The sequence below is a fragment of the Stigmatopora argus genome, chromosome 19 (assembly GCF_051989625.1).
Source record: "Stigmatopora argus isolate UIUO_Sarg chromosome 19, RoL_Sarg_1.0, whole genome shotgun sequence".
NCBI classification, from domain to species: Eukaryota; Metazoa; Chordata; class Actinopteri; order Syngnathiformes; family Syngnathidae; genus Stigmatopora; species Stigmatopora argus.
In genome coordinates, this window is record NC_135405.1 from 7,217,745 (window position 1) to 7,243,459 (window position 25,715).

General features: G+C 37.1%; 2 protein-coding genes across 9 annotated transcripts; one reads left to right on the forward strand and one right to left on the reverse strand.

Annotated features, from left to right (window-relative positions):
• On the reverse strand, window positions 1-22,928 carry aven (apoptosis, caspase activation inhibitor). Of its 7 annotated transcripts, none has more exons than XR_013296921.1 (8): window positions 22,675-22,928; window positions 19,824-19,992; window positions 5,834-5,904; window positions 5,409-5,504; window positions 4,695-4,980; window positions 4,120-4,301; window positions 970-1,040; window positions 1-51 (listed from the first exon to the last, which is right to left on the reverse strand). XR_013296921.1 is itself a non-coding variant. In XM_077587764.1 (7 exons), exons 1-6 carry the CDS (start codon window positions 22,864-22,866, stop codon window positions 4,150-4,152), a joined length of 966 nt encoding a protein of 321 aa, XP_077443890.1. In that variant the 5' UTR covers window positions 22,867-22,928; the 3' UTR covers window positions 830-1,040; window positions 4,120-4,149. The 7 variants fall into 7 exon arrangements, 4 of the variants coding, with proteins under 4 accessions (XP_077443890.1, XP_077443891.1, XP_077443893.1 ...); XR_013296922.1 differs by lacking the exon at window positions 1-51 and adding an exon at window positions 830-924 and having other exon boundaries at window positions 998-1,040; XR_013296920.1 differs by lacking the exon at window positions 1-51 and adding an exon at window positions 830-924.
• chrm5b (cholinergic receptor, muscarinic 5b) lies at window positions 13,784-24,967 on the forward strand. Of its 2 annotated transcripts, none has more exons than XM_077587762.1 (2): window positions 13,784-13,933; window positions 23,386-24,967. In XM_077587762.1, exon 2 carries the CDS (start codon window positions 23,431-23,433, stop codon window positions 24,949-24,951), a length of 1,521 nt encoding a protein of 506 aa, XP_077443888.1. In that variant the 5' UTR covers window positions 13,784-13,933; window positions 23,386-23,430; the 3' UTR covers window positions 24,952-24,967. The 2 variants fall into 2 exon arrangements, with proteins under 2 accessions (XP_077443888.1, XP_077443887.1); XM_077587761.1 differs by lacking the exon at window positions 13,784-13,933 and adding an exon at window positions 14,354-14,499.
• The last annotated feature ends 748 nt before the right edge of the window (window positions 24,968-25,715 follow it).

Genomic DNA, 25,715 nt, shown 5'->3' on the forward strand with positions numbered 1-25,715 from the left:
ATACATTGAAGTCTTGATTGGTGTAGCCAATCTTTTCTCCAGTTTGTTCACCTGTAGACATAAGACAAGACATTTTAGTTAAAGGTTAACAAAATTTTACACTTACAATTTTTGCACTTAGAAAATAAAATTTAAAAAAAAGTCTACATGGAAAATAAAATTAGAAAAAAACTGGGGGAATAAACATAGGAAAAAAATGGGAAAACACTTAGAAAATAAAATTAGGAAAAGAGCAGGGGGAATAAACACTTAGAAAATAAAATTTAGGAAAAAAGCTGTGGGGTATTTGCACTTAGAAAATAAAATTTTAAAAAAAAGTGGTCTACACAAAATAAAATTAGGAAAAAAAAGCTGGGGGAATAAACACTTAGAAAATAAAATTTAGGAAAAAAAACTGGGAGGTATTTGCACTTATAAAATAAAATTAAAAAAAAAACTGGTCTACACAGAAAATAAAATTAAGGAATAAACACAAATTAGGAAAAAAAAGCTAGGGGGTATATACACTTGGAAAATAAAATGTAGGAAAAAAAACTGGGAGGTATTTGCACTTAGAGAATAAAATTAAAAAAAAAAACAGGGGTCTACACAGAAAATAAAATTAGAAAAAAATGGGAAAACACTTAGAAAATAAAATTAAGGAATAAACACGAAAAAAAAGCTGGGGGAATAAACACTTAGAAAATAAAATTAATAGACACAGAAAAAAATAGAAATAAAAATGGGGGAATAAATACTTAGAATTCCTGCTCTAACATTAACTGAGACCCTTCTTACCTTAAAGATTTAGTCAAAGAGCTGTGGAAAAGAATTGCCAGTGAAACATCACCATGATGATTTAGGCTTTTATTTAATTTGGATTTTCAGAAGTACAGAGACACCATATGATTCAAGTGGGCAACTTGCAAGGAAGATCTCTCAGGCCTGTTGCATGCAAAAAATAGCAAAAGTTAGAATATGTAGTTTTACCTTCATCTGGCCCAGTCTCTTCTATAACCTCAATAGTGCTCTAGGCATGCTTGAAGAGCTGCATCTTGGTGCTAAACAGGGAAAATTTGCACACAAAAAAGCATAAGTTAGCATATATAGAGCCTGGAGATTGTACAGGTTGGCTTAGTTGTTTTTTTTTTGGGGGGGGGGGGGGGGGGGGGTAGTTTTATCTTGATGCTAAACAGGGAAAACTTGATTTAACCAAGGTATTTGGGGGTTGCCAAACAATTACGAGATAGAGAAATCTTACAAGAAATGTAATAAATGATCAAGATAAAGAATGAAAATTAGTTACCGAGTGCCAAGTGCTATTTTTCCTTTTCCAGACAAGGCGATTAAATATACAGACTGACGTTAACAGCCAGGACAAGGGTGTCAAACTCGGGTTGGTTTGCGGGTCGCAATAACGTCAACTCGATTTCACGTGGGCCGGACCATTTTTGAAATACTATTTTGATATTTTTTTCTATTTAAATTGGATTAAAAAAAACTATCAAAAGCCCTAAATATTCAGTTTTTATAGATCTAAAAAAAAATGTTTGTTTGAGCTATTTTTTTTTCAAGAGGGAGAATATCTTATAATAATTTGTTTTTCATTTCAAAAGGAAACAAAATATTTTTGGGAATATGGTCAATATTAGAGTAGATAACAGAATTTTTAAAATATATTTATTTTTAGATTTTACTAAATGCTTTTTGAACTAAAAACACAAAAAGGAAAAATTGATTAAAAATTACAATTATTGATTTAAAAAAGGGAAAATGAGGAAATATAATATACATGTATAATCTTCATTTGAATTTGATCCTAACAGAAAGTCGGCACTCATGATTTACTTTTTCGGGCCGCACAAAATGACGCGGCGGGCCAGATTTGGCCCGCAGGCCGCCGCTTTGACACCAGTGAGCTAGTAGAAAGTTGGCTTAATAGTTTTGTATATGGCGACTAAATATACAGACTGGCGTTAACAGCTAGGAGAAAGTTGGCTTAACAGTTTTGTATAAGTGATATTTTTTTGTAAAAACAGAACAATTACAAATCGACAATGGGTGTTTAGCACTCGCAATGAAAACTATCATTACAAACTAAGCCGTGCCTCTGGATGTCATTCTAGAGTGAACATTTACCCAACAAATTGTCGGTTGATGACTCGGCGTTTCTTGATTAAGTTTAAAGTCTTGCCACACGACTCAATAATGGAGAGAAAACGGACAACATACTTTTTAAGTCAAATCGTGACACTAACGCTAATGTTAACTAGTAACATACGGCACACAGCCGGTGAGGAAAAGAGTCGACGGTGTGCTAAACCTGGCATTAAACTAAGATATTTGTTGGCATTTTGGGCTCAATTGATTGCTGAAAAATCTCCTGATAGCGTGATAAAAACGCATTTAGGCCAGTAAATTGCTCAACGTCTTACCTCGTGAGCGTGCTCGTCGACGGTCAGCGTGGGAAAGACTTGCAAAAGGAACGGTTACTGCGCATGCGCTTAATTAACTCGGCTCCGTCTACAATAGGCGTAACCACGCCCATATTCATACTCCATTAAAAATTTAAAATTTGACACGCAAAGAATGCTTCATTGTATTGTATAAAATAATTCAGTGGTGGACCATCTAAAACACAGACTGATGTTTATTATATTTTGTCCATGAATATTTATGAACATGTATAGTGAGGCTTTTTTTCTTGCAAAAATGACCATGTATAGTAAGGCTTTTTCTTTGCAAAAATGACTATGTATGGTAAGGCTTTTTTTTTTTTTTAAAGACCATGTATAGTAAGGCTTTTTTTAAAAAAGACCATGTATGGTAAGGCTTTTTTAAAAAAAGACCATGTATAGTAAGGCTTTAAAAAAAAAAAAAAGACCATGTATAGTAAGGCTTTTCAAAAAAAGACCATGCATAGTAAGGCTTTTTAAAAAAGAGCATGTATAGTAAGGCTTTTAAAAAAAGACCATGTATAGTAAGGCTTTAAAAAAAAAAAGACCATGTATAGTAAGGCTTTAAAAAAGACCATGTATAGTAAGGTTTTTTCTTGCAAAAATGACCATTTATAGTAAGGCTTTTTTTCTTGCAAAAATGACCATGTATAATAAGGCTTTTTTGCAAAAATGACCATGTATAGTAAGGCCTTTTTCTTGCAAAATGACCACAGATAGTAAGGCTTTTTTTCTTGCAAAAATGACCATGTATATTAAGGCTTTTTTCTTGCAAAAATGACCATGTATAGTAAGGTTTTTTTTCTTACAAAAATGACCATGTATAGTAAGGCTTTTTTCCCGCAAAAAATGACCATGTATAGTAAGGCTTTTTTTGCAAAAAATTACCATGTATAGTAACGCCTTTTTCTTGCAAAAAATGACCATGTATAGTAAGGCTTTTTTTCTTGCAAAAATTAACATGTATAGTAAGGCTTTTTTTCTTGCAAAAATGAACATGTATAGTAAGGCTTTTTCTAGTAAGGATTAAAAAAAAAAGACTGGAAGCTGAGCCACCTCGTGGTGTAGAGGTTCACTCGCCAGATTTCAGTGCGGACAGACGTGGGCTCGATTCCCGCAGGCGGCGCTATGATTGGGAGTGCAGATGGTTGTTTTTCTCTCTGTGTGCCCTACGACTGACTGGCAACCAGTCTAGGGTGTAGTCTGCTTTTCGCCCGACGACAGTTGGGTTAGGCTCCAGCACCCCCCACAACCCTTTCGACGATGGACGTATGGAAGATGGATGAATGAATCTGGAAGCAGCGCAACCCGGGGAAAAACAATGAAAGGAAGCTGACAGACAATTTTGAATCATTTAATAAGTATTCATAGAACAAATATAATTAACATCAGTCTGTGATTCAGATATTTTTAGGCCATCAGAGAAGGTCTTGCAGGCCCTGATGGTCCACCACTGAAGGAAACAATCTACACATTCACTCCAGGGCAGCTGGCAAATGACACTTTGGATGGGCAAAATCATTACATTCTCGGCAGTTCTGTAAAACATTTGTGTGATCCTGAAGCGAACTAGGAGTACACGCTTCGATACGTGTCAATGAAAACATAGCGGCTATTGGATTCAACATCTTGTAGGATGTACCCTGCAACCATCAGTGGTCTCCACCGTTTTTTTTGTTTGTACCTCTCGTCTTTGCCATAATCCACGTGGTGGTCAAGAGATCATGCTGTCCAACCAGTCCTCCAAGTCCTCCTCAGTCATTTCCTTCTTGGTAGAAGCAAGCTCAGGAGGTACAATTCGGTCGTCATTGGGCTCTTCTAGCTTCTCGTTTATTGGCACTTCCGTCGCTGAGTCAAACTCTGGATCTGAACAAAAAGAACTCAGGTAAAACATTTTTTTGTCATGTAGTGGATGTTTAAAAAACTAGCAATCAGAATAATTGATAGTTGCTTAGAACAGAGTTCAGGTACTAAATTGGAGTCAACTATGACTCAGAAACAAACTAATGTGATGTTCATTCATTTCAAAAAACAGTCCCGGGCTACTAATTTGATCATGAAATTAAACCATAGGAGTATCAAAAGATAAACAGAAAAAAGCTGAACTGTATAGCAAATTGACTTGTATCCAATTATCGGAGTATGACGATATACTTTCCAATTAAAAACATTTTAGTCTACGGCAACTATAAATAGCTGCAAAAATGCAAAAGCACATCAGCATTGAAGACTGATCACATTATCATAAACAGTGCTAACTTTTCGGCACGCCGGCGTCCTCAACGTTGACAGACTGGCCTCTTGAGAAAGGACGCAGTGGTTTCGCTAAAGTGAGCAGCTGGTCCAGCTCTTCATCCACGTTGTCCGCTGAGGGGCTTACGGCACTCGAGGGAGGCTGGAAGTCAGTGCTGGTGGCGCGGCTTAACGTCTTGGCGATATTAGGAGCGGTGCTGGGTACTTTGGGAGATTCTGACAGAGAGGTGAATGAGGGCAGCTCTTGTTTGGGGACCACAGTCGTTAGGGGCAGCTTCACTGGCGTTGAAATCTACGTACAATATAAAACAATAAGACATAGCCTTCATATTTTCTCAAAATTACTTCTTTACGGTTCACCAGTTCGATACATGTCCAGTGTGTACATTCCACTGAGCTTGTTTACATAGAACAATAAATAAACATGAATTAGTATATTGTTTTCTATTATTTGACACATTTAAAATGTGTTTTTGACACGATAGCAGTACTTCTTAATCATTTAACCTTTACAATCCAGTGTGTTTGGAAGACAAGAGTTCAAGTAACCGTTCAAATGACTTATTTCTATGGATTTTTTTGTCTACTCATAAAAGGTTTACTATCAGAGTGAGTGTCTGTGGTCCAATGTCATTAATTCTGCACAATGTTTAATATTCTCAAGAGGAAGCAAATAATGATGTTGAATGCTCTTGTGTGCTGTATGTTTTTACATGCTACCTGAACTAGCTCAGCTTCCAAGTTGAGTCTCTGATAAACAGGCACTTGTTCAAGGCTCAGGGCCAAAGCTGGGAGGTCCACAAACAGAGTTGACATCTTGAAGAACAATAAAAAGTAAACTATATCACAGTTCAGACAAGAACATTTCAAATAGCAAAAAAAGTGATTCTAATTCAGTTACTGTTTTTGTCCATAAAGTTGAAAAATCCTGATAATTGCTTTCTCAAAATAATAATTAAAAAATGTTTAAAAATGTTTTGTTGCCGTGCCCAATTCTGTTAGGATAGAATAAAGGTCTGCATCACATTCTTGCCAATCACTGTAACATGGATGCAGATATTTAAAAAAAAAGTGCAACATGTACCATATGATGGAATCTAGCTAAATCAATGGCTCAAAGCAACTTAAGCGAGATATAGATTTACCTGACTAGATGGAAATGTTTCCTTCTCCCAGTCTCGCTCTTCGGAAAAGCGGAATTGAGTGAAGGAATCTCCTGAGAACAAGAGGGGAAAAAGCATTTAATTTCACAGTTGAGTTAAACACGGGCTAAAATGATTCACTCAAACTCTGCATCATCGAACATCTTTGATTTCATATTTCATTCATAACGATCTGTGTGGCGTATTCACCCTTTTGGACGGGATTGTGTAAACATGCAAGATTCTGTGACACCATTTCGCTTCCAAAACAAACCCACTGAGGGCTCTCAGAAGCACTGAGGTGGTGTTGTCAATCATTTGGAAAAGTGCAAAAGCACGTTCATCCGACAGACGCAAATTGTTAACATCATTTTTAGCACTAACGGGAAATTATGTGCAAATGGGCATGCCGCAAAGCGTCACTCATAAGGACTGTGAAACAAGAACAGGTGCTGACCGTCGGTGCTGAAGGGCTCTTCAAAGCTCCTGTTTATAATTGCACTGATCTTCACACCCAAGCAGAGTATGTATTTTGATGTTCAATAAACAGTTGCCAGGGAAAATTGGAGATATCAAGAGAACGAAAAGACATATAGAGTTTTCATCCTAAAAAAACAGGACAGTTACGACTGATCTGGGTCCAAGCCCGGAATGGATCATGTTCAACTTTCAGTTTTTTTGGTGTATATTAGCATCAAGAAGCCTTGATAAAATTCTAATGAGGGTTCTAGATGTATAGGGAATATTGTCTGTTTTTCCACTTTTTAAATAAATAAAAACACATTTTAATCCCCCTAAAAATACGTTTTTTCTCTTTTCCACTTAAATGATTTAACATAATTAAAAAACAAATATATTTCCTAAAAATATATCTACTAGATTTCTTCTTTACATGAAAAACAAATGACAAAGTGATGTTTTCCAATGCAACCCTAATGAGGATAAAGCGTTTCATTAAATGACATGAGATGAAAAGATTAAAACAAAATATATTATATATTTGCCCCCCTTTCTCAATAAAAAAATATCTATTTGTAAACATTGTTTATAAAATCCACTATGCCAATATTTACTAATAAAAAGGCTAATAAGAGAAAATGCGGACTAATGTCATTGTCTATAAATTATCTAACCACTAGCAGAAAATTTGCCAATTCATTAATCGATTCAGTTTGGCAGACATAACGGCCCTCGGGATAATACTATAACTACGACGTGGACCGCGACACAGAGTTTGACTCCCTTGCCCCCGGGCATATGAAAGGTATTAGCCCACCGAGTCCAAATACTTGCCGTCTATGTCGGTTCCCCAAAACAAATAAAATGATAAAAACACCATTCTTTGAAACGTGACCATACTGTGTAAGTTCTCCTGAGATTTAACACAACAAAAATCGAATCCTATTGTTTTTTTGCCCTTCAGACATAAAAGCACTCATCAACTATTAACTATATCTAGACACGGCTCATGTTCCATAACGTCAACAGCCTGCGGGGAACGAGTGATAAATTGACCAATAAACATCAGCCCTAATCACCAAAGAATCCTTGCTACACTGCATATGATGAAAAAAAAACCTGTTCTACAATTGTGTTCATTTCCAAAACTCAAAAAGCAAGGTATAATTATCAGTTTGTCTGTGTTTTGGGCAAGGTTTTGTGGACCAATAGAAGATCAAGTTTGTCAACCAGGGTCATCATAAGAGAAGCTGTCAGTGCTTTTGTGCAAAACCACTGTCCATAAATAAGTAATAATTTCCTTTTATCAATAAGTAATTAAAGGGAAAAGAAGTTTGTGGTGTTTCCATCCATGTTCATCAATATTTCATTTTTTGTGTGTTTTTTGTTTTGTTTTGTTTTTTAATATATATAAAATTCAAACTTGGTGGATGGAAAGCCCACAAGTGGACACGAGTCACCCTGACAATTGCAGATGGAGACTCAGCTGGAGACCAGACAAGAAGGCAGTCATCGGTCACAGCCTTCCCGGCGTGCCAAATATTGCATGCGTGCTGCTTTCATGTGTGGCTCTCGGGACCATCTGCAGTTGTCCTCGACTGCTTTTCCGAACAGGGAGTGACGAGGTCAAAAAGGAGAGGCTGCGGGAGAGCTTTGGGGTTTTGGCAGAGAGAAAAAAATGACCTGTGAAAAGAACCATTTTCAAGGTTACAAAGGCTGAAGGATGTCAGCTTTGCCTGACAGGGGTATGAAATCATTTTACAGCCATTGATTGGTGTACCGCAAGTTGAAAATTACAAAAAAAAACAACTAAGTCCAGATAAGAGCAAGAAAATAAACACAAAAGACTTTGAAAAAGCCATATTAGAACCATACAACATATTCCCGATGTAAAAAAAAATCAATATTCCATATCTCACAGCAGTTTTCCTACTTTACTTGGAAACATTGGCCATTTTTTATGTTTAGCTCCCTTTTTCAAAGCAGAAAAATAATGTTTTTGGGATGTTAAATTTGTAAACAATACTCTTTCTGCTAGGATGCACCTGATCAAAATGCTTAATATTTCTTTGATTCATTGTGAATTCACATAAATGTTTAGTTTCTAAAACATTCCCTCAAAGTAGGTCACAATGACATATGAGTAGTTGGGAGCACGTTTGTATCCAAGCAATAAAGTGGCACTCCATTTCCGATTTTAAGGGGTCACAAACATTTTTGGACAGTACTAACATTTTCTAACTGCACAATGTGTAATAGGCAAAAACATTTTGAAAAATAAGTAATTGCAGAGATACTCAAGGTTAGTCAGAAATATCAGCGCTAAATCATTCCCAAAGGCAATCAAAACTCACCATCTCATTTCTAAGACAGTCGATAAAGTGATTGAAACAAAAGAATTGTCTCACTGAAATCCCATTAACGCCGTTCATAGAGACACAGCACGCAGTGTCTCCAAGGTAAAGACACTCATTTCTCTTGTTTTTAGAATATTATGAAACAAATTTTAACTCGATTGAGTAACACGGCAAATGGGAAATCTGTGGCTGGATGCAGATCAAAAATAAAATAATTCAGCAGCACTAAACTTTCATGTTTACTCTTCGATTCTTAAGCTTTAATTATTATTATTATTATTATTATTTAATATCTTTTCAGCCCGTAATTGTGATCCACTTCCTCCTTTGTATCCTTTTGTCTTCAGCACAACCTCCCTCCTACGTTATCTAAGACTTTTGACATCCCAAAACTAATTCCATGAAAGGATCAACTCAGGTAGGTATCGACATAGCCATGGCAACAAGAATCTTCTGTTAAACTTAAACAAAAACACAATGCACCAGGAGGCGTGCAGAGACAAAGCGAGTCAAGGAAGTCAAAGTCAAAAAGTTTGGGGAGAAAGTAACTACTACACTTTTGCTCAATCTTGATTAAAAATTGAACAACACTTATGTCTCACCAGAATTTTAACTGACTGATTCTAAACTAAGTTTAAACCAAATTATTCCTCAAACATTGTTTTACAGTATATAATCTCATTGAATTTGACATTGCGGAACCCTATACTCATTAATTACTAAATCTCGCACGCACCACACATTAAGACAAACACCCATTGTTATCATTATTGTGAAAGGCTTACTTTCATTTCATAGGAACATAAAACCAAACAAGTGTCATGACCATCATGTCAAACGTCCAACTTATTTTTTTTAAATACAAGTAAAAAATAAAATAAAAATAAAAACCCTGCTGTCATAGTACTTTTCACAGGACTCCCTGTCACGCCGTTTTAACTAAACCAATTAGACCAACAAGACATGGAGCAGAAAACCCTGTACACATTGATAAATCACTGCTTGTGCTAATTGCAATTAAAGTCTTGAGTAAACCAGGAAGGGAAATAAAGAGAGCTGAAGCTATTTACTTTTCATTGTTAATAGTGATTGTGTTTATGTCAGTCATATCTGAGGAACCTCAATTCACTTGAGGCTTCATTCTCATTAGGCGTGTGTTTTATTAGTGTGCAGGCTTTTAGAGGCAGGATGAAAGAACTCAGATGATCCGTGCAAGCCTAATTGAATGTTGCACCATGTGCTACTTTAGATTTTCTTTTTAACCTTTATTTACAAAACAAGCTTTACACAACATAATATAAAATATGCACAGGCTTAAGGCGGATAAAAAAAGAAGCTTTTCGCAAGGTTCTCTAATTTGCCTGTCCAATCCAAAAAAAAGAATTTGGGTGCAAATGTGCAGACAATATATATTATATTTAGCTGAGATGGGCCTGGCAAAAGGGTTTTTGGTTACCATTCCAGTGTGTACACTGCCTTTCGTCCAATGTCAGGTGGACTTGGTTCCTAATTTTCCACAACATGAATCATAATTAAAGAAAATAGTGGGGGAAAAAGGGGGTGGCACACACAGAAGAATGAAGTTGTGAACCATGACAATAGATATTTCAACTGGGAAAGAACATAGTTGTAAAAGGAAAGGGACAACAGATTATTAGTGTTTCATCTTACACTCAAAGTAAAAGGATAAGAACAATGCACCCACTGGCAGCTAAATAAAGACTTGGTACTTTGCCTTCAATGTGCAACAAAGAACCACAAGGCCTGGATACCATTTTTTTAAAGCAAGGGCAATGAGACATCACATGAGAATGCTATTTAGTTTTAGGATGATTTGTAACAAATGAGGGATTCATTATTAAAATCCTCAAATAAGTCATACTCCCATAGACAATTATCCAACATTAAGAGGCAATATTCTAAAAGCAAACTAACAAAAAGCAACTGATTACCAAAAGGTCTGTTTGAGTAACAACTGATTTAAAATTCACAAATGTATTACCACACTTCAATAACATTACTATAAATATTTAACTTTACCATACAATTTATCCATACTACTGCTAATTAGTTCTGCTTTTACACCTTACAATTACGCCACAAACCACAAAAAAATAACGATATTTAATCATCAGTGGCATTAATTACAACAAAAAAAGACAATAATAAATATGAAACTAATACTAATGACTTAAACGAAATATTATGACTATGGTATTAAGATTTAGTTGACTTACATGGATGAATATTTACCATGCTTTACATTAATTTGTCATCTAAAAGCATATCCGCTGTACAGAAAGTAAATGCCTCAAGTGTGTAATCTCCAACTGTCAAATTAGCAGCCATGTTGCCTCACAATCAGAAACTCTAGTCAATAAATCAATTGGGAGGCCACATTTTACTGGCATCTTCACTATTTCCAAAGCACTCAATTGTGATTGCCGAGCACAGTATCATTTGTGATGGTCACATTGATTTTTAGCAGGTGGAAAAAAGATCATTTCATGCAGGTAGCAACAGGTAGGATTTCGCAATTATCTCTAATTGAGGTAAAGGAATCCTGTTGTCGAAAATGCACTATGAAAGAATTGGCTTGCAATTAAGAAATAAAATGCAAAAATACTGCTGTGACAAAAACTAACTAATTATTGAACTTTTCCAGTGAGATACTAAAACTTTGAAGAGCCTTCTTGAGTTTTTTTTAACCTTAAATACCCAAAATATGTACATATGGGCTGGCTAAAACACTTTTTTCTTTTGATTTTTTTTGTCTTTCTAAGTGTCAATAGCATTTTCCATTAAGAATATTACCATTCTACCAAAGTTAATTACAAATCTAACTTTTGGCAGGTTTGCACGCTTTCATTGTTTTATTCAAACCCGTAAGTAAGTGATCACTAGTAACCTCGTATACTGAGAAGATAAATGCTTTTATGTTATAGTCATTTGAAATCACCGTGCGCCACTCTAAATCCTGAGCGACAAACAACCATCAAAAACGATCAACCACATGACTAGAAGCACCAAAAAATGATCAACTGAGGTCAAATTGTGGAACTCGTATGGTGGCTTGAAGGACAAAATCATATTAAGTTACATTTTAAATGGGAAAATTAAAGCATTTTTAAAACAGATGAAATTTTAACCAGCAAAAGTGCTGTTTTCATCACGAGGGAGCTACGAGGTCAAATAATAATAAAATACTGGATGAATGATAACAAAATAAACTTAATGCGGGCGGAATTTCTCTAATGCTGCAGCAGAGGTGGCGGCAAATATTAGAATTACAGTACAAAGTGTGACTTTCACTTCCAAATATCGGTCAAGTATGAGGATTTTTTCTTTTTTCTTTTGTCCTATTTTTGCACATCAAACAGCCTTAGTGGTCAATCACTCATTTTAAATGTGGCGTACATCTTTAGTTTGAATTCAACAGTTGTTGCTCCTTGTGCATCTATAACAAGAATGGCGTTGTATCCCATCATGCTTCCCGAGGTTCTATGTCCATTCAGGCATCTGGTACCCAAGGAAAGCGCACCATATATACCATACTCCGTGAGCCAATCAGTGCTACTCTCTCTGAAGCTACGCTGGTAGCTTGTGTTAAATCAGTCTAGTTTCCGAGTTAGAGTCAGTAATAAATAAACAGAAGGCTGGGATTTATTTTCAGATTAGTTCATCGCCTCATAGTTATTGCAACAATTCAAAATCCACAAAAAGACATGTATATTTAAAGACGTTTGAGAGCAGCGAATAAGGACCCACATTAAAAGATGAGACAGCTATTAACACTGCTTCTAATTCTGGGCATGAATTTTTCACCCCAGCATGAGGACCCATTAACCAGACAGCAGGAGGTTATCTAACTGTGACTAAAGGGAAGAAAAAAAAATGACAAAAAAAAATTGGATGAAACTATCCTATTATCATACCACACACATTGAAAATATACACTTACCAGGCATTTACACGCTGTGAGCAATATAAAAAAGACAGATTTGCACAATAATATCTAGATGATTTTTAGGTAAACAGATAACATTAAATCGTGATGGCAATGATATGGAAACCTTTCAAATATTGGGAAAATAAGTTACTCCAAATTTATACCATCATATAATTTAATAATCTAGTAATCAAAGTCCATCAGCGTAAATTAAATAACAAATTTAAATATTCAAAATGTCCCCTAATGCAGTGTTTCCCAACCTGTTTTGAGCCGCAGTACAAATTTTGCATTAAAAAATCTCATGCACCACCGGCTGAAAATCTTCTGATTTAAAACTATATCGCCTATATAAACAATAAAAATTCTTTCTCATCAAAGTTTGATCAACCGGAATCATATAAACCCCAAAAACTATTCCAAAATCTTCCATTTTTTTATACCGACAATAATGTTACCAAAAGTTGGTGTCTGCAGACCACGAACAACTTCCAGTTAACGTGATGTAACCTTTTTAAATCTCATAATTTAATGACTTTTACTCCCAATATTTCATAAATCTCCTAATATGGCGTGAAAAGCAATGTTGTGCTCACACAGACTTTACTTCGCCAACAGTTGATGCCCCTGAAACCAAACAACTTCCGTTTCACGTATCATAAAAACAAGAGAACAACTTAAATCTCGTAACATTACGACTATTTTTACTCCCAATATTACTTCAATCTCCTAACATTATGCAAAGAGAAGTTTTGTGGTCACAGACTTAACATCAACAAAAGTTGAAGGCTGTGAAACAAGTTCCGTTTCACGTTACATAAAAATAAGCAACAAAATACACTGAAATTTGCACACTTTACAATTTGAATCTTGTAATAGTACGACCTATGTTGTAATGTTCATCCTATTTCAATTTGAATCTCATAGAAGTTCGATTTTAATCTTGTAACATTAAGATTTTTCTCTCGGAATATTAAAATTTATGAATTCTTGCGGCACAGCACGGTGGTTGGGAAACACTGCCCTAATGAACATAGGTATACGCATGTTTAAGCAAATTGTCGAACACCCACACTCACTCATCCTAAGACTCCTCCCCTATGTGCTACGCTCTACTCCTTCTACTCTCACCTTTTCCTCCATCCTCTTCCATGTTGCTCAGTACCCTGGTAAAGGATGAGTCTATGAGACACGTGGGCTTCGACTCCAATAGTGGAGAATCAGCAATTTTGAGTGGGGGACACGAGTGTTCGAAAATATGCTGGCATGTGACCAAATGCCATAGTGGCAACATCGAGGACTGACAATGGAGTAAAACTTTGTACAAAACTTTCCCGGGTAAGTGATTACCTATTTTCAAATATTTATTGGTCTTCTCAGAAGAAAGAAGACATTGATATTTTGTCTTCATCGTTTGTTTCGCATTACCTAGGACATTTAAATCATGCGTTTATGAGGAAAAGGTTTGACAGTATCGATGTGAACTGCAGAAAACAGCTGTTGCATCTTTTCCCAGAAATAGTGGACTATTCAGCATGTTATGGCACGATATTGAGCCACCATAGCAACTGGTGAGCATGTGCAATGTCTAGTTGACCAACCGGTATTTCACAAGTGTGTTTTTCACCTCGTTGGAGAGACGAGCAGGGATGAACAAAGTCACCAAGAGAGAGCTGGAGGGAGAGGTGGGGGGGGGACTAATGCGCCAGTGAGGGAAGGTGTGAAGCAAATGCTCAGAGAGGGAATTAAAGCGCTACAGCGGGAAAGGCAAAGAGCCATAGGGAGTCAGAAACTCTGCCAAGTGAGGGGGAAAAAAAGAACAAAAAAAATCAGCAATATCAAAGAATTGGCCTGGCGCCCATTTAATGCTGGAGGATTGTATTCCGCCGACAAAGCCGCAAGCGGTAAGTATGTATTCTGTTTGAAGTGGGTATTATGACAGGAAATTAAACACATGAACACCTTCAATACATTTGACTGTCCGGTAAAAATAGATTTTCCATTCAAACATTCTATCATCGATATTATTAAATGAACAAGTGGTGTTCTAAAATGTAAAATAAAATGTGATGAGCCTTATCAGCTGGCAGAGTGGTAAAGAATGTAACTCAAAGTGCTATTGTACATTTTGTATAGTCTATTTAGAAATGGTAACTTCATTTTTAGAATCGCTACAGATCGGATCATTATTTAGAGGTAGAGGTATTTAGAGTGTGTATCTATTTGGAGCGGTAGGTATAATAAAAGGACGGAGACAATTAGATTTGAAATATTAAAAAAAATCAAAAGCTTCTCAATACACATTGAATTATATGAAAAACGTTAACAGTGTAAATGTGGAATTACAGGGCTGAATATTGTGTTTTCAAAAAATTGTCAGGAAAAAACGTACATCTGGCTTTAGGGGGTTAAAATATTTTGTCTTTGTTATCATAGTTTTATTGAAGGGATATTGCCTTTCAATTGGGTGGCCTAGACATCTAAAAAGATAGATATGGCTGCCACATGTAGGAAATAGTCTGTGCTTTCTAGTAGATGTTCCTGCAGCTCCTTTGTGGTTGATGTCAGGTGCCTCTAACCATGCCATTTGCATTATTCTTTCCAATTGCTGATGATTTTCTTTGCTGTGTTATATGAGAAATGTAATGCCTTGCAAAGATTTTTTGGGAAAAATTAGATCCATCAGTTGCTGTGAATCTTCAGATCATTGTAAGTAGGGGATAAATCACCAAAAGCATGATAATAAGATATCAATTCTTTGGACAAAAACAATATTTGCTGCCATTAGAAAGTCTGCCATAGTCGATTCAATTTGATTTGAGTTCTTTGATCACTTTAATATACTACACATCAATTCAATTGAATTAAAAAAAACATTTTGATCCAAGGGTGCTTTACATATTGATGCAAACCGATTAATTGTTACTTCCCTAATTGTTACTGCTGACATTAGGAAAACGCAAAAATAAAAAAATAAAACAACTGAAATTTAAGGGTAATGGGAGGCGCAAAAGATGTTGGACTGCAGGTGCTTTAGAGGAGTTATAAAATGATTAGAAATTCTGAACACAATCACAAACCCACTTTTGAGAAGCAGCGCACACTTGTGCAACCACAAGTGCTATTTTTTCCATCATACCTATCTGGACATTTGTGGATGATATATCCATTTGGGTCCTGATTATATTGCATAGAAAAACAGAATACTGAAGATTACACAATGCTGCACTTAGGTGAACTAGGTAATAATAAAAGATAACCACTGTAGACTATTCCGTAGGATGATATTTGAAGTGTCTATCATCAACTCTGCTGTTTTTAGCATCACGCCTCCTTCTACTGGCTTCAGTATCATCAACAGAAGCAGCGAAAGTCACCGAGCAAGCAACTAGAATACCTTTTTCCCCCAAAGGTGTGCCGATAGGGCATTACATCGTCAACCAATCAAGCATCCACAACAACAATGGAACATAAATTAAGGCTTGACTGGCGCTATTCATGTCAGCTAATGTCAGTTAGGAAATGTATCTATTTAGGTGAATCACAGATACACTAATGAGATTTCCTTTTGTCTCATTATGATTGAGACTTGATAGGTGTCCATTAGAGGCCTCACTTAACTACGGCTGCGGGGGAGTAGGATTGATCCTCGTGCTAATGTGTGTGGATAGATGACAACATTTGAATGTAAATAACTACCTTAGTCAATCCTCCGACTCATATAGGCCTGAGACACCTCGAACAAGTGGATGGCATTACCCATAGCAACGGCACAATCAACCTCCAACAACGATAGGCCGGAAACTTGATGAGGTTAAAAAAAATATGCCTCCAGGTTATAAAACAGTTGACAGCATTAAGTCCTCAGAATAATGCACTTAAAGCAATTCCTGCATGGCTCCTCTGGTTCACGATTGCTTCTTTGGGCAACAACAACTTTCCACACAAATCTATTTGAAAGACAAAGGTCTTGAAATATTTCAAGTACCAATACCGTCAATGTGGTTTCCTTGATAATAGCCCCAGGAAGCAATGAAAATGGTTTACGGTGGTCTTTTGTGAGACCGATGGCTTGAATTGGGTGAAAGTAGAGTTCACAAATCACACTGCAATGATGAAAATATGTTGAGTTCTGGCTCAGAAGGTACCAAAACTACCACATTTTAGAAAAAGTATCCATGGTGCATCAAAACATTAAGTCCAAAGGCCTTCAAATATCGTTTATAAAAACATTTCCGATTCTCACAAAGGACCACAAAATAGAGAATGCCTACAGTAAAAGTGCAAAGCAATATTAAGTTTGTTTATTCACACTCATTCCTTGAATATTTCCTGACATTTCAAATTTACATACTTGACTCTCAATTGAAGGAACGTAGAGTTCAAATATCTTTCCAAACAAATCTGCAACACAAGGTTATATAAATACAGATTATATAACTCCCTTGAACATTTTAGGATGATATTCAGAAGCATATATGTGGACTAAAGCCTATAAAGTGATTTTAAACTTTTAATTTCATCTATTTTTGTAGTTATATCCATACCAATGTGTCTAATCTAATTGCTAGAGGCGTTACCTTACTCCAGGACAGGTTCAACAAATTCCAGATCTTAATACGATTTTGGTTCCGAGAGTGCCACCACAACTTGACACATGGTGGACTGATTAGACCACCACTCCGAAAAGATTAATGTCAGAACCCGGCTAACCAAGCTTCTCTTCGTTTTACCTTCCCCAGGGTCTAGTTAAAAAAAAAAAACTCCCAAACTTGCTCTTGAGTGTAGTAAAATACCCTTCAACATGGATTATCATCAGCAAGAATGAATTGAGTTTAGACATTCAGATAACAGTTGCTTAGGGCGGTGTGGTAGATAATTTTCAAACATTTAAATGTGTCATATAAACTGTTAAATAGCATGAATTCCGTGAGACTTTTGGGACTAGGCCATATTTTGACATATTAGATGTTAACATAATAATACGTGAATTCATTGGAAGTTCATCTGGGGAGACAGGCGAGCCGAGTTAAAACTACACTGATTGCAGTTGTTTTCTGTTGATATCAGTGTTATGAACCGAATATGTTTTGGGGGGAGTTGTAAATTGTGTGCCTTTCATGGATTATTCACAAGCCACAACTAAAAGTGAAAAAGAAATGAAACTATTTTTAGTATTTCATCAATAACATTAATGACAGAGACGTAAACTGGGAAAAAAAATGGCATTCCCCGATTTATATTATGTTCGGTCAGCATTTTCCTGCAAATATTCATCCTTTTAAAGGTGTATGAACGTCTATGTACTGTAACAAAATCATTTGTAAGTAAAGCACCTACAGTACAATTAGATAGAAGGCAAAGGTTGCAAAACACTGGTCCGAGCCACGTGTAGCCTGATCACATAAAATGTATACATGTAAATACATAAGCGAATACAGTCGCCTGATGGATCGCAGTGCGTGAAAAACGAAGCAATCTCTCCACCTTTTCTACAACTCAAATGCAAAATGTGATGGGTCATCTGTGTTTTGTATTATTCAAAAGCTACAAAAGGACGTTTTGATCCTGCTCCTGATTTCTGGACTACCTTAATTGGCTAGAAAAACATTGCCTCCTACGCACAATTAAGTATCCTCTAGAGAGCATTGGCCTCTTGTTGTAGAGTATGACGAATCTGACAATGTGGGCAAAAAAAAAAACACATTGTGAACTGCACAAGCCGCATCATTGCAACTCTCCAAACGATACAAATAGAGCAAGACTAAAAATGTACCAAAAAAAGCTCACACTTAATGCAAGCCATGGCTGAATTGCCTCCTCAGGGCTAATGGTAAAAGTCACTGACTCAGAAATGTCAATTGTCCAGGCCCTACCAGGAAACATAATCAGTAATTCCGTTTGATATTTCATTCACATAATATATTAAATGTGACAACAACAAGTACCAGTTTGTTACGTTTCTATAGATGAAATTAACATGCATAGACATCAGGTGGAATTTGGTTTAAGTTCATTGATAGTATGCTTAGCAGTTGTCTTGAATTGATTGTTCGATAGGAAACTAACTTAAAAAGAGGAGGAAAGGACACTGACAAGCTGCCTTTTAAAGTGCACACTTAACAGTAATCAAATTAGCAGCTTATACATGGCCATACATGCATACATGTCCAAGACTGTCTTACATCTAATATAGATCATTAAAGTAGATACAATCACTTACCGTGGTTCATGCTTTTGTGCTAAATGTTTTAATTAACACAATGAGACCACGCGCATGATTTGGTTCATCAGCATTTGATACACAATCCTAATAGATCACAATCAATTTAAGAATACAACCCTTGCTTATCTACAAAAGTGTAGGTCACAGCTATCATGAGATGAATCAGAAAATAATATTTGCCAAAAATTGTCATGCAAATCAGAGGCAACTTGGCCTGGAGAAAAATAAATCCTACGCAGGGCATCAATCTTATTTATTACCCAGATTACAAATAAAATAATAATTGGGCAGGTCGATATACATTATGAATATTCTCAGCTGTATAGCCCAGAACACAAACTAAAAAGATTTGAATTGAAACACAATGTGTTTTAACGGCACTTTTAATTTTGTTCTCAAGTGGGGAGTTCGGTGTGAGAATTGCAACTGTTAAAAATTTCAATCCGTTTTTTCAATAACGTATTTTTATTGCTTAATTACAAATTAATTACCATTTAAATTCGAATACCATCAAATTAAAGCCAAAACTCTGCAGTTTAAGATCCTTTGTGTCTTATTTCAAATCCACTGTGGCTGTTTGTCCCATTTTTGGCATAAAATCCTCCTCAATATCATTACCGGAATATATAATTCTGACCTTACAAAACGAACTGCTAAGATTAAAACGAAGCAAACGATAAGTATGTTCTTTGTTATCTGGCAGCAGTGACTATACGAGGCAATTAAAATGGTCTCTGAAGACAACAGGCATTTTCTTTCCACTAATTGGAATTACTGAGACAACCTCAGACAAGAGAAGTCAGACTTGGTGGAATATTTGACACCGGGAATTTCCATTTGTCTATCCAGAGAAGGAAAGTCAAACAAAAATAACTGTGAATAGCGAAACACAATCCATAAATTGTTTCATCCGAATTTAAAATCACAGTTAAATCATTAATATGTATTTTGTCACTAACAGGAATTGGTTTAGATTGCAAAATAATACCAACCAAATCTCACCTGCAGAACCCAGGAGCACATTGTAATCAGTTCCTCTGATTGTGGGCATGTCCTCAGGGGTTTCCTGCTTCTCCGAGTCTTCATAACGGTCCCAATTTGACTCCAGTTTCCTCCTGGAGAGAATTCTAATTTGATCTTCTTCATGAACGTCATCCTCGTCAACTTGGTTCTGATAGAAACAAAACATTCAAAAGTAAATTCAATACACTATATGTTCCAAAGTGCTTGTTTTAATTTGTTCTTATTTACACCAACTAGTGGTGTCTAGTTAGAACACCAACCCAAAGTTCATCTGCATCAATAACAAAGAACTAAAACACCATTCACCACTAATTAGGTCTGTTGGCAACATGATTAAGTATTTAAAAGATCTTCCCAGATCAGCAGTGTCTCTCAAAATCCCAGATGGCTAGAGGATCACCAATTCCCCCAATGTTGAGCAGAAGGATAGTCTGTGACAAGGTAAAAGTCCTGTACTTTAAAAAAGAAAGAAAAAAAGGACGTTTCTTCCCAATTCCCAAACTTTTGCAGACTGGTGTAAGAACAAGAGGGCATGCCTGACACTAATGGAATTGCCCTTGACCTTACTTTTCTTTTTAATTTGTTGAAATACTGAATTAAAATGAACATTTTGCATCAAAATTTTCTCAGTTTAGTTTTTGACTTGTTATCTATGTTAAGTAAAATATTGAAATGTTCTAGTTCTACATCATTGCATTCAGTTTTCATCCACAAGTAAAAGTTTGTGGTTAACTCAACAGATTTAACATAAAGCACTAATTAGTTTTGTGACGATTTTTTTATTTTGTTTTTTAAATGACAATGGTTGGACACTGCCCCCCTTTGGCCAATGAGCAGGATGTGAGCGATTTGATTAGATCCATTGAACTTTACAATCAACATTGTGTTTTAAATATGTAAACATCACTCCTAATGTAAGTGAAAATATTCATAACATTTAGGACTGCAAGTGTATGAGTAGCTTTTAAAAAAAAAATCATCAATAAGTCAATTATCTTTCCGAGGAATCAGATTTAGTTAGTAATAATTTTCATCCCTTTATTAAACTTTTTTTTTTTACATTCAAAACCAGTGCATTATTTCTAATGATTTTTTTCTTCCTGGCACAAAGAATTGATCATGTAGACCCCCACAAAATAATAATAATAACAGTAATAACAGAACACAAAGGGTTGTAAAGAGATGCCACAAGAGGGGATTTTTATGATTGCAATCACGGAGCCCCTATATCACAAAGGATATTTCTATGATTGCAATCACTGGGCCCCTATTGTTTCTTTTCTGATTCTGATGTTACAACAACAGGGGGACTCAGTCAACAGGGACAACCAGTTAAAATGAAGGCATACTCCTCTAGTCTAGTGTCATTTCAAGGCAAAGAACGCCTACGGTTGCTGTTCAAGTGCTGAATGAACAGATGTGTACATGTTCCAAGTGTTTGGTTATTTAGCTTTAATCAAACTAGTTACACAGGCTGACAAGGTCTGCTGTATTACGGTAACACCACATAATAAAGACCGATATGGTGGTTTTATTTTAGGTGCACAGCAATTAAAATAAAGGAAAAAAATCACAATTTGGTCTCAATGTGTGCCCTGTGACCCAAAACAGGATAAATAACAAACAAAAAAAGATGCAGAAAACAGCAGCATAGCACTAATTACACTGCAAGTTGTCATAAATGGTATTTGCAATGGTTGAGAACTGCACTGTAACTTAATGAGGGCAGATAAAAGGTCATGCACTGATGCAGTCTAGCTATAGGCCAGTTTCATATGCCCATTTACCGAACACTAATTTAGTGTAAAATAAAATGTGATTTTTTTTTCAAATTTAAGATGTATAAATTCCTCGCAGCACTGATTGGCCAAGCAATGTCACGTGATCATCTGCAGCCAGTGATGGTCAAGCGGGATATGTTATCGTGAATAGACGTGATGAGTCCATGTGTCTTGACCTCCACGGTAGGGGCTCCACCAAACCCCTCGGGTTCGATCGAACCCAGGTTAGGAAACCACTGCTAGAGGCAAATATAGATCACGATGAAATTTAATCCATTGATTGATGGATAACACTGCTCAACAAAAAAATGCATTGCATTGATGCAAACACTTGATCTTGTGAAATTTGGGGGATGATTCATCCTAGTCGCTAGGGCCTAGTGTGTTTGTGTTTTTGAAAATCAAGATTTAAATTTGGGCAGCATGGTGGACAAGTGGCTAGGGAATCAGCCTCACAGTTCAGAGAATTATTCAATCCCAAGTGGGTACCAACCTTCCTTTGTGGAGTTTGAATGCTCTCACCAGGCTTGCGTGGGTTTTCTCCTGGTACCCCGGTTTCCTCCCACATACCAAAAACATGCATGGTTGGCTGGTTGAACACTAAAATTGCCCTTAGGTATGAGTGTGAGCATGAATGGTTGGCTGTGATTGGCTGGCCACCAATTCAGGATGCCACCTGCATCCAGCAGGATCCTTGTGATGAAAAGCAATACGGAGGAATTAAGATTTCTTTTTAAATGGTGATATTCAAAATTGTTGCAGATCTATCGTTAACCAAGTTGATATATGGCTGGCCCTTGTAACAATGCAAGTGCATGAAAAAACACTGAAACAAGAATATCAAATTAATGAAACTCTGTCCTTAGTCATTTGACGAAAAAGTTACCAAAACTCAATCTGATGTTCTAAATCCATTGATTATGATTATGTTATTAGCCTTTCCGGTCATATGCGTCGGTGTTTTATTAAGAGATGCTTAATATGTCACTGTATTTCGACTTAATTCAGTCTAATTTAGGTCAGTTTGTGCTAAACAAGTTACTACTTACCCGGTGTTGGAATTCCGATGCACGTGCGTCTGGCAGACGTCCGCGACCACGGCCGTGATCTTTTTTTCCACGGCCGCGGTAGTGTCCTCCTCTACCTCGTCCTCTGTGATCACCACCAAATTTATCGCCGTCGTTTCCACCATGGCCACCTCGTCTCCAACCGCCTCTGCCTCTAACTTGCCTGCCTTCCATGACTAGTCACCCAAGACCACCGGACGGCTTTAAACGCAGAACCAAAACATTGACGTCGGTGTTACATTAAACATTGTCCGTAGAAAACACCCAGTTCAAATGTTGTTCCGGGTTTTATTTATGGTAGTCTCGATTTAATTCGCAATTATTTAACTAGGAATGTGAGGAAAAATAAGAAAGTTATCATTTAATTATTTACAGCAAAAAAAAGAAACTAAAATGTTGCATTTTAAAAATTAAATATTCATTCATTTTCTGAACCATTTATCCTCACAAGGGTCGCAGACGGTGCCAGAACCTATCCCATATATTTTTTGAGATGTGTGGGGAAAACGGAGTACCTGGGGAAAACCTGCATAGGCCCGGGGATAACATGCAAACTCTCCACAGGTGGACCGACCCGGGGTCAAACCCACGACCATAGAACTGTGAGGCCGATGCACTAACCACTTGCTCACCGGGTCGTTTTATAAAACAGTTTGTTTATCTTTTTGCCTTGTCGTTTTCTTTGTTTTACAGCACAATGTCTTCTCCTTGAACTAGCTGGGCAAAGAGCAAACCATCATGGATGTCTATCTTCCAAACAGTAGTTTGGCCAACACAACGTACATCCAGTCTGCTCCACATAGCCTTTGGGAAGTTATCACCATAGCAACAGTCTCTGCCATTGTCAGCTTGATCACGATTGTCGGTAACATTTTAGTCATGGTATCCTTCAAAGTGAACAGTCAACTTAAAACAGTGAACAACTACTACCTGCTGAGTCTGGCTTTTGCTGACCTCATCATAGGAGTGCTCTCCATGAATCTGTACACTACTTATATTCTAGTGGGCTACTGGCCTTTGGGGAGCCTCGCATGCGATCTCTGGCTCGCCGTGGACTATGTAGCCAGCAACGCTTCAGTTATGAATTTACTCGTCATTAGCTTCGACAGATATTTCTCCATCACGAGGCCGCTGACTTACAGAGCCAAGAGGACTCCCAAGAGGGCCGCGCTCTTGATAGGTCTGGCATGGTTGGTATCGTTTGTCCTGTGGGCACCGCCAATTTTGTGCTGGAAGTACATTGTTGGAGAAGAAAAAGAATCCGAGGATCAATGCCAGATTCAGTTTTTAACAGAGCCAGTGATCACATTTGGGACAGCAATTGCCGCTTTCTATATTCCAGTCTCCGTCATGACAATTCTCTATTGTAGGATCTACAAGGAGACGCAAAGGCGAACAAAAGATCTGGCAGAGTTGCAAGGACTCGCGAGTGAACACGTCTCAGAGGGAGTTAAGCCACAGAAAAATATTATTCGATCCTGCTTCCATTTCACAAAAGAGAGAAGAGAAAGGAGTCAGGCCTCCTGGTCCTCCTCTAATCAAAGTAATGTTACAAAAACCACCATTAGATCAGACGAAGTGTGGGTCAAAACGGACCAAATCGCTTCTTTTAATAGCTACTCCTCATCTGAGGAGGAGCATCACATTTCCATTGAGACCCCGCAAGGATCTTTGCGAGATCATGGTCAAAATGATAAGAATGGCCAGGTAGCAGATTATTCAGAAGACCAGTATTTTTCAAGCCCCTCAAAAGAGAGCAGTAAAAAGTGCATTTCATATAAATTCACACCTAGCTCCAAGATTAAGAAAGGCAGCCCGACACAGAAATCCCCTCGACCTCCCGAAGCCGAGCAGAAAAACGCCTCACCTTCCTCCTCCACTACCTCCAAACCAATGGACCCAGGCCTAAAGAACCACCAGATCACCAAGAGAAAACGAATGGTCCTGGTGAAGGAGAAGAAGGCGGCTCAGACCCTCAGCGCCATTCTTCTCGCGTTCATCCTCACGTGGACGCCGTACAACATCATGGTGCTGATCTCCACTTTCTGTGCTACGTGCATCCCGACGTCCCTGTGGCATCTGGGCTACTGGCTATGCTACGTAAACAGCACCGTCAACCCCATGTGCTACGCCTTGTGCAACAAGACATTCCAGAAGACTTTCCGCATGCTTCTTCTCTGCCAGTGGAGGAGAAAGAGAGGTGAAGACAAGTTGTCCTGGTGTGGGCAGAACGCCAACGTCAACAATAAAATGACTTGATGGTTATTTACGGGATTTTGCCACCTTTTTACAAGACATGGGCTGTAGCTTACTGTCAGGATACTGACCCCAAACTCACCTTATTGGTCACTCGACAATGTGAATGAGTGCACTATGGATGCCTGTCAGCAGGGGCGCTGCAAAGGAATTTTGGGCGCTAGGAAAAGAAACATTACTGGGCCCCCCTAGATCTTCGCTCACCTTATCAGGGCCCCACCTTCAGTACCATACTGTAATAGACGCTTCTGTGGTCTTGGTGATATTTCCGATATACTGTAGTATATTTTGTGGTCGGCATGCAGTGATGCATGCAATTTATTTTTTGCGGGTGAAATATATGGTCATAAAACTACTACTATATATGAATTAAGATGTTCTAGTTATATTACAGGAAGCACAGTAAGAATGAAATTGGAGCAAGTTTATTTTTATTTATTGTGAGTTCTAGTTGTTTGTCAATGCGTGACATCATATACTTTTTTTTTTTTTAAACTTGTGCTGATATTGTACATATTTGTGTATGAACTCCTGGAACTTGCATGTCGTTATATGTGAAATTCCATGTAAATATATGTATAATATTTACACGCAACACATGCACAAAGTAAATAAGTGACAAAATGTAAGCTTGAAATTTAGAAATGAATTATTTTATGAGTCAGTTTGTTGATGTGATCAGTATTGTTTCCTTTTTTTTTAATTAGTGATTGCATTGCATTTTGTTCAAAGGGCTAAACTCTTGCTCAGCATTACTTTCAGTCGTG